The sequence below is a fragment of the Panicum hallii genome, chromosome 6, assembly GCF_002211085.1.
Source record: "Panicum hallii strain FIL2 chromosome 6, PHallii_v3.1, whole genome shotgun sequence".
In the NCBI taxonomy this organism is placed as follows: domain Eukaryota; kingdom Viridiplantae; phylum Streptophyta; class Magnoliopsida; order Poales; family Poaceae; genus Panicum; species Panicum hallii.
In genome coordinates, this window is record NC_038047.1 from 40136226 (window position 1) to 40145284 (window position 9059).

Below are 9059 nucleotides of genomic sequence, written 5' to 3' on the forward strand. Positions count from 1 at the left end.
TTCCCATTACTTTAGTCTTTGACATGACAACCTTTTTTTAATACTCCAGCACAAACACAGTTGCCAAAACGTCTGTGTGTTCAGTGTTTATACTATGTTTTAATGTAAACTTCTTTGACACAAATCCATGCAGCCTATAAATGTCTCACATCTACTCGTCCCGTAGCTCGGTTTATGGCATTTGGGATAATACTTTTTTTTCCGAACAAGACGGTGCGAGTTTCTATTGATATAGTAGAAAAGTACACTACAGCCCTGGGAGGCCACAGGCAGGAAAAAGAAAAGAAAAAAATGCAACCAAAACTCAGCCGGTTGCATTTGGGATATCGGTATGGCATTGTACAAATTTTACCATTTTTCCAGTTGGAATGATAGAAATGGGTGCTCTTCAGAGTTCTTCGAGTGAACGACGTTTTCTTTCAGGTAGAAGGCAAGTCAAGCTCGCTGGCCTTATTATATGAGTGCCAGTTGGATGGTCACATTTGATCATGTAGTTTATCACTCACCAATAATCAAATCGATTACCACATTAACATTTGGACATATATGTAGTTTTCTATGAACATGCATCAAGCCCATCAACGTTGACATGAAGTAATGTCTTCATTTACGCATATAGCAAATAAAGTCACAGAAATAGAAAGAATTACAAAAAATCTTCATGAGCCACACTATTCTGAGGTACTACAGTACTACTGGCGCCTCCACGTCAGCCCGTACATCACTATGAAGCTAGGGATGAGGCCGGCCGGAAACGGGGACCTAGTAGTGTTTACGGGCGCTAGGCTGGAAGATGCTGACGTCTCTGCTGTTGGCCTCCTGAAGCGGCCTCGCGTTCTTCTCCATGTCCTGCAGCAGGTAAAAAAAAATGAAGCAGCAGCTTGGTCGAGCGTTGGTTCATTTTGCTTTTGATGATGACTAGATTCTAGCCACGTTTGAATCCTGTCTCCAGGAGTAATCGTAGGGCTTGTGAATGAAGATAAAGAAGTTACCGTAGCTCAGTTAACTTACATCGTGCACAGCGTCCCTGAGAAGCTTCAGTTGGTACTTGGACACGGTGCGAACCTGCACGCAGGAAACACTCGAAAACTTCAGGAAAAAAATGGTACCAGTAGGCAGCATCATCAGAAATTTCCTCACCAACCCATCGCCGATGGACACACGATGCACGCAGACACGAAAGAATATACTAGCACTACTTGTGGGGTTTAGTTAAAGCCTAAGCACAGTTGGTCGTCGCTGTCACGATCAAATGATGATGGCCTGAAGTGGAGTAAACAAAGGCCAAAAAGTTAAGCGCTGCGACGTTCGGCATACCCTCTTAAGGATGGTCCAGATGACCCCCTCGGTGCAGGGCGGCACGGTGAGGGAGCCCATGTACCGGTAGTACACGCTGGCCCTGCTGCGCACGGCGCGGGGGTCCACCACGCCGACGCGCTCCTCCCGGTCCCGCTTGTCGGCGATCCGCCTGATGAACGGCTCCATCTGCAGGAAATCCAAACCAATCATGCACGACGTGCAGATCTCCATGTTACTACTTGGTTGGCAGTGCCGATCAAATGATTAAGCATCCCGATTTGGCTGGTACTGCAGCAAGCATGATTGATTAAGCAGCAGGAGGCAGCCAGCGGCGAGCGGATCGTCGTCGTCGGACCTGGTGGAGGAGCGGGTCGCGGCGGTCGCCGGCCTCATAGAGGATGCCGATCACGGCGGCCTTGCCCTCGGCGCTCTCGTGGACCAGGTGCAGCTCCAGGTCGTAGCGGCGGCCGTCGACGGTGTGCTCGGTGGGCGAGTGCCAGTGCAGCTGCTTCAGGTTGTACGCCGTGCCGTTGATCACCAGGTCGCCGGCGTCGCCCTCGAACCTCACCTGCGACGACGGCCAGTCAGCGTCAGATAGGAAGCATAATACACTAGTAGTACCTGCTGCTGACGAATGCTTCGGCCTTCAATTTATCCCTACTAGTAGTAATAAATGGACGGGGGAGTTTATGCTAATTAAGACGAGCGAGAGCGACCGTTAAGGCTCCCGGCGGCGGCGGCCGGCTAGCTGCCTGCGCACTAGCTAGCTAACCGCCGGCGGCGTCACGTACGTACCATGATGTCGTGGCCGCGGTTGACGATGGAGGCCTCGGCGGGGCGGTAGGCGTGGTCGAGGTAGCCGAGGGAGCGCACCAGCGAGACGCGCTCGTGGGCGAGGTCGATGGGCGACTGCATCCGCCCGGCGCCGCACGCCGCCCACTCCGGCTTGATCTCGCCCCAGTGTTCCGGCCCGTGCTCGTCGCCGCGGGCGTAGCTGAACTCGTGCTCGTCCTCCGTCTCCTCCTGCGCCCTGGCGCCCGGCGCGGCCGCGCCGAGCAGGAGGGCGGCGGCGAGGAGCGCGGCCGCCGCGAGGCCGAGGTGGCGGCGAGCTACTGGACGCATGGTGCGTGCCGCGCGGTGTCTCTCCTCTGACTTGTGAGCACGGGCGGCGGGCGGCTAGTCTCTTGGGTCGTTGAGCTGATTTGGGAAGAGGGGGGCGGAATGGTGGGGCCTTTATACAGGGGCAGGTCGGAGGGTGTGCGAGGCAGGCTGGAACGCGTCAAACCTGCCACCGGCGGCGGCGACCGGAGCAGGTGCGCACGCCGCCGGCGGAAGCAAGCAAACGTCTCTCCCGTCTACCCGTTTCCAGCTCGGATCGTGTCAGAGGACGGAGGCGCACGGCCCTACCCGCGTAGCACCGAGTCGTCGGCTCGTCGTACTGATGCGTGCATGGTCTTATTAGCTCCTCTTGATCGATCATCGTTGATCCAGCTGCTCCCGTCGAACTTGCATTGTCTGCTCATGTTCGATACTGTATAAATGCAAATGTAGGAACATAAGAAACGAACACATGCCAACGCCCAGATGGAACTTGTAACGTTTTAGGACAAATGAATGGTTACATGTATGCTCTAAGCAGAGGTCGAAAGAAGAGGCGAGTTTTGTCTAGCAGAGTGAGGCGCTTGTTCGGGAGGGTCCGAAGAACGGGCTAGACCATGCCTCCTCAACCTTTATACTCCATCCGTTCTCTTTTATTTGACGTCGCTTAGCTTAAATTTGAGCAATCATTGTTCACTGTATACCAGCGTCATATAAAACATAACAGATGAATATATATACACTATATATTTGTGCAGTTATTGTTCACTCAAGATCGACCAAAAGATCATAAGTCCATCCTCTCGTAGGTTTAAATTCACACGCTCTAGATTCTCAACAATCTATACTTCTTTTAATTGCTGCTTGCGAGAGGGAGACTGCGACGACATGCTAGCAGCAGGGTAGTGGGGAATAGAAAAGAGAGAGGCATTCGAGAAAGACAGCAAGAACAGAGAGATTCAGATGGACACGGCACGAGGTCCGCTTGTCTTGGGGAGAAAGAAGCAAATGCTTAGCTCATACCTCCCTTCTCTTCCCCTCGGCTCACAGCATAAGTAAACAATACACGGGCTCAACAGGCCCTGCTCATGCGTGCAAGCGTGTGACCCATTCCGGGCCGAAAACACGAGTAGTCGCCTTAGACGAGGAGGCCTTGTGTTCTCACAAGGCGAGCGGGACGGGTGCTGACACCACCGAGTTGACAAAGCACATCTCTTAACTCGGTTGACCAAACGGCATGCTACGAATCGCGTGAAGCATGAATCGTACGGTGGCACGTTGGGCGTGTCAGGTTGGAACGTTTCGTCAGAAACCACACCTGCTACGGACGAGTACGGACGGACGTATACACACGCTGCAGAAACTGCTCCCACTCGTCGTCACGGAGTACGTACGGCAAGACGTACCTTCTCCCCGCAGCACTCCTTTCAGACCATTGCACATGCTGGGTGCACGCAACACACCGACCGAGTCAGAGAGATGCACAGGGCCTGGCCTGGTCTCTGGTGAGCTCAAGATCTGCAGCTAGCCTTGTCGTCTCTGAAGCAATCAGGCTTCAGGCCGTTCGACAGGGCACGCGCGATCCCTGCTCCTTGAATGTGTTAGCTCTGTCGATCGACTAGTTTAACCATCGATCGACTACTTTACCTGTGGATGGATTACTGCGTGATAGGATTAGAAGAAGTCGAGTGAGAGAGAGAAGAAGGGGCACGGGATCTATACCGTCGTGGCCCTACATCGCGGGAGCTGCAGAGGGGCCCGCCATCGTCTCGGGCAGCGGTGATGCTTGAGGTAGTCGAGCTCCGGATCGCAACCGAGGAGTGCAGGGACGCGGTGGCGGTGTTGACGACGGCCTGGGTGAGTCTTCCCGCCGCTGCTGCGCTTCCACTAGATCGGCTAGGGTTTAGTCTATCGGTGGGGTGGTGGCGGCCGGTAAACCTCGTGTGATGTGCCGCTGGCCCCCTCCTTCTTTTATACCGCAGTGCGACGGGGCCCACCAGCTACCAACGGGCTGGAGCGCCCCCTATCAGGGTGCGGGCGAGAGGAGGCCCATCGGACCCGTTGAGGTCCGAGTGTGGTCTCTGGGAGATCACTCTAACAGTCTTCCCCTTGATCTCAACCTATACCTTTTCTTTTTCTTTCCATTTACTTTTTCTCGTTTCATCATAGATTTATGCATAGAGTATGCCTCATCGTCACGGTCACTTGCCGATAGCTACAATACATGCCTCCATTCTGAAACAGATTCTTTAACCTTTTGGGCCTTTATAGTCCGAAGATCATAGGCTATCCCTAAGCCCCATGCTGGCTACGTGTTCCTTGAACACGCTGGGTGGTAAGTCTTTCGTTAACGGATCCGCAAGCATCTTTACTGTGCTTATATACTCAAGATTTATAATCTGATCTCGGACTTTATCTTTCACAACATAATACTTTATGTCAATATGTTTGGCAGCACCACTTGTCTTATTGTTGTGTGCATACATTACTGCAGGCTCATTGTCGCAGTACAATTTTAGTGGTCTAGATATGTCATCAATCATTTTCAGACCGGGTATGAACTTTTTAAGCCAGTTCACCTGCCCCGTAGCCTCATAACACGCAACAAACTCGGCATACATTGTGGATGATGTAGTGACGGTTTGTTTGCAACTCTTCCAGGATATTGCTCCCCCGGCAAGGGTGAACACATACCCAGACGTGGATTTTCTGTCATCTCCTGCATAATCGGAGTCTGAGTATCCTACGATACGCAGAGATTCTATTTTTCTGTATATCAACATGAGGTCTTTTGTTCCTTGCAAATAGCGCAGAACTTTCTTTACTAATTTCCAATGTTCTGATCCTGGATTACTCTGGAATCTACCAAGCAACCCGGTAACCTAAGCATATCAGGACGTGTGCACACTTGTGCATACTGTAAGCTTTCCCACAGCTGAAGCATATGGTACCGTCTTCATCTGATCAATTTCATATTGATTCTTGGGACATTGAAATTCCCCATATTTATCGCCCTTAACTATAGGTGCAGGTGAGACACTGCATTTATGCATGCTGAATTTCTTCAGAACCTTTTCTATGTATATATTTTGGGACAGTCCTAATACCCATTTCATTCTGTCTCGATGAATCTCAATTCCTAAAACGAATCTTGCTTCACCAAGATCTTTCATCTCAAAATGTGAGGATAAAAACCTTTTCATTTCTAGCAGCAGACTGACATCACTATTTGCCAGTAGGATGTCATCCACATACAGGATTAGAAAGATGTACTTCTCATTCTTGAACTTTGTGTAAACGCAATTGTCCTCAATATTTTCTTTGAACCCGAACTCTTTTATTATTTTATTAAACTTCAAGTACCATTGTCTTGAAGCTTGCTTTAGCCCATAAATTGATTTTTTTAGACGGCATCCCAACTTTTCTTTACCTTCCATGACAAAACCTTTCGGCTGTGCCATGTAGACGGTTTCATCCAGATCTCCATTTAGAAATGCTGTCTTCACATCCATCTGATGTAATTTTAGATTATAATGTGCCACAAGGGCCATTATAATTCTGAAGAAATCTTTACATGAGACTGAAGAAAAAGTCTCATTGTAATCAATCCCTTCTTTTTATGTCTATCCTTTTGCCACGAGTCGTGTTTTAAATTTATCTATATTCCCTTGGGAGTCATATTTGGTTTTGTAGACCCATTTGCAGCCTACTGTCTTGGCTTTTTTAGGAATTTTCTCTAAGTCTCAAACTTCGTTGGTACTCATCGATTTGATTTCATCTTTGATGGCATCAAGCCATTTGGATGAGTATTCACTTCTCATGGCTTCTTCAAATGAAGTGGGATCATCCTCCATTTGAACTTCTTCGCTATTATAGACTTCAAAGTCGTCAGTAATAACAGACTTCCTTATTCTTTGGGGTCTCCCATAGGCCTGAGCCTGCGGTGCCTCATCTGTTTGGGGCTGCTGTTGCTCCCCTTCATGTGTGGCAACAGGTTCTTCAGGAGCCTGATGGATAGGTTCCACATCCTCATTCATTGCTACCACAGGAGGAGCCACTGCAGGTGTTGGCATCGCAGTGACTTGCACTGGCGCTGCGGTTATGGCGGGCAGTGAGAAGAATGGTTCTTGAATCATAGGATTGGGTGTATACATCCGCTTCTCCTCTAGATCAATCTTCCTAACTGTTCCACTCTCCCGGATCATTTCATCTTAAAGGAAGACTGCGTGTCTGATTTCTACAAATTTTGTGGATCTGTCTGGGCAGTAGAAACGAAAACCCTTTGACTTTTTGGATAGCCAATGAAATGGCAAGATACTGTTTTAGAGTGTAGTTTCGCAATAGTCGGGTTAAATACTTTTACCTCAGCAGGACTCCCCCACACCCGCAGGTGATTCACTGAGGGTACTCTTCCTGTCCACATCTCATACAGTGTTTTCGGCACGGATTTGCTAGGAACTCTGTTGAGAATATGAATGGCGGTTTTCAAAGCCTCCATCCATAAATTCACTGGCAACATAGAGTAGTTGATCATGCATTGCACCATATCCATCAGAGTACGATTACGCCTTTCAGCCACTCCGTTCTGCTAAGGTTCGCCTGGCATTGAGTACTGGACAACTATGCCTTACTCCATCAGAAACTTTGCAAAAAGGTCCTGGAACTTGGCCATATGGGGCATGTCGACCGTAGTATTCCCCTCCACGATCGGATCTTACGACTTTAATCTTTAAATCATGTTGATTTTCTACTTCAACCTTAAATATTTTAAATTTATCCAAAGCTTTAGATCTTTCTTTAATTGGGTAAATATATCCATAGCGGGAATAATCATCTGTGAATGTTATGAACGAGTCATAACCATCCACACATTTTACATTGAACGGACCACAGATGTCTGTGTGAATTATCTCTAATACACCTGTGTTCCTCTTGGTATTTTTCTTTATTTTCTTTACGAATTTTTCTTTTATGCATTCAATGCATTGTTCTAAGTCAGAAAACTCTAATGGAGGAAGGATCTCATTTTTAACTAATCTTTCTATTCTCCCCCTCAAAATATGGCCTAAACGACAGTGCCATAATTTCGACGACGCATCATGAGTTCTTTTCCGTTTTCTATTCGTAAGTGTAGACGAGAATACATTCGCGTTGTTATCGCATACAGAATTCACACTTTCACGTAACGATATCAAATAAAGATTGTTTCTTCTGAATGCAATGGAAATAACTGTATCATTACATTCTATTAAACACCTGCCATCTCCAAAAAGATAGGTATAACCATATTTATCCAGGCACAACACACTAATTAAGTTCCTCTGTAAAGAAGGTACATATAAAACATCTCTAAGAATTATGATAAAACCAGTGTCGAGTTCCAAGTGAACATCACCCACTGCTTCAACATCAGCCTGGGCTCCGTTGGCAACTTTAATTAGCCTTTCGCTTCTTTGAGTGGTTCTCGTCGAACGGAATCCCTGCAATGAATTTGCAACATGAATAGTTGCTCCTGAATCAATCCACCAAGTGGTTTTTGAATATTCTATATACAAGGATTTATTTACAAACAAAATAATATTCTCACCTCTCTTTTCCATGATCATCTTTAAGTATCCGTGACAGCTTTTCTTGTAATGTTCCCTTTCTTTGCAGTAGAGACACTGGTCCTTGTCTACTAGAACCTGTCCGTCTTGAGGTCTGTGTTGAAGCTGATGAGAGCCTTTTCCTTTAGAGGAGGAAAGCTTTTCCTTTAGAGGAGGAAGAAGAAAAATTACCCTTAAAGTTGGCATTCCTTTTTCTGTTCACATAGTTTAAAGATCCACCGGTGGCGGACTTTATCCTTTCCTCCTTCTGAACACACATCGCAATGGTCTTTTCTACATCCTAAGTATGTGGTTGGGTGTTATAGTTGACAACAAAAGTATCAAATTCTTTAGGTAACAAAGCAAAAACCAAATGGACAATGTGATCCTCCTTGAAGGTAAGGTCCAATGATTTAATCTTGTTGTTCTGGTTGACCATACGATGATTATGCTCTCTGATGCCACCCCCATTGTATCTTTCTGAAACCAGTTGTTTGATCAACTGGGTTGCATAAGTCTTTGAAGAACCAGTGTACTATTTCTTTAACTTCTGAAGATACTCTGTGATAGTGGCACAATCTTGTATTGAGCCTATAATGGCAGGCTCAATAGTGTTCTTTACCACTGCCAAGCATTTCTTGTTGGCAGGGAACCATTTAGCATAAAGCCTCTCATAATCTGCTTTTGCTTTCTTATAAAAAAGCTCTATTTGCTTTCAAGAAGCATCTGCGTCTGTGTCCTCCCTAACAGGAATCACAGGCTCTGTGGGAGTCGGTGTAGCTAGGACCCAATCCAGTTCACCCATAATGAAATACAGGTCTAGTTTCCTGTACCATTCATGGTAGTTATCTCCCTTTAAGATAGGAATATCATTGATGGAAAATATCATTGATAACCCTCCTGAAAAATATTCATGAGTGGTGAGAACATTAAAATAAATTCGAATATATTGTTGCATATTTTAAAACAACGTTCGTCAGAATTTAAACATGCAATAACCTTTTGTATTAAGTCTAAAACACCGTTGGGCAGAATTAGAGTTAATAAATGAAAAATATCTATCAAAAGGATTATAGC

General features: G+C 46.8%; 1 protein-coding gene across 1 annotated transcript; it reads right to left on the reverse strand.

Annotated features, from left to right (window-relative positions):
• Positions 1-509: 509 nt before the first annotated feature.
• On the reverse strand, positions 510-2428 carry LOC112897302 (alpha carbonic anhydrase 7-like). The gene is made up of 5 exons (XM_025965578.1): positions 2095-2428; positions 1655-1867; positions 1318-1485; positions 1012-1065; positions 510-849 (listed from the first exon to the last, which is right to left on the reverse strand). The coding sequence occupies exons 1-5, from the start codon at positions 2419-2421 to the stop codon at positions 763-765; spliced, it is 849 nt and encodes a 282-aa protein (XP_025821363.1). The 5' UTR covers positions 2422-2428; the 3' UTR covers positions 510-762.
• Positions 2429-9059: the final 6631 nt, after the last annotated feature.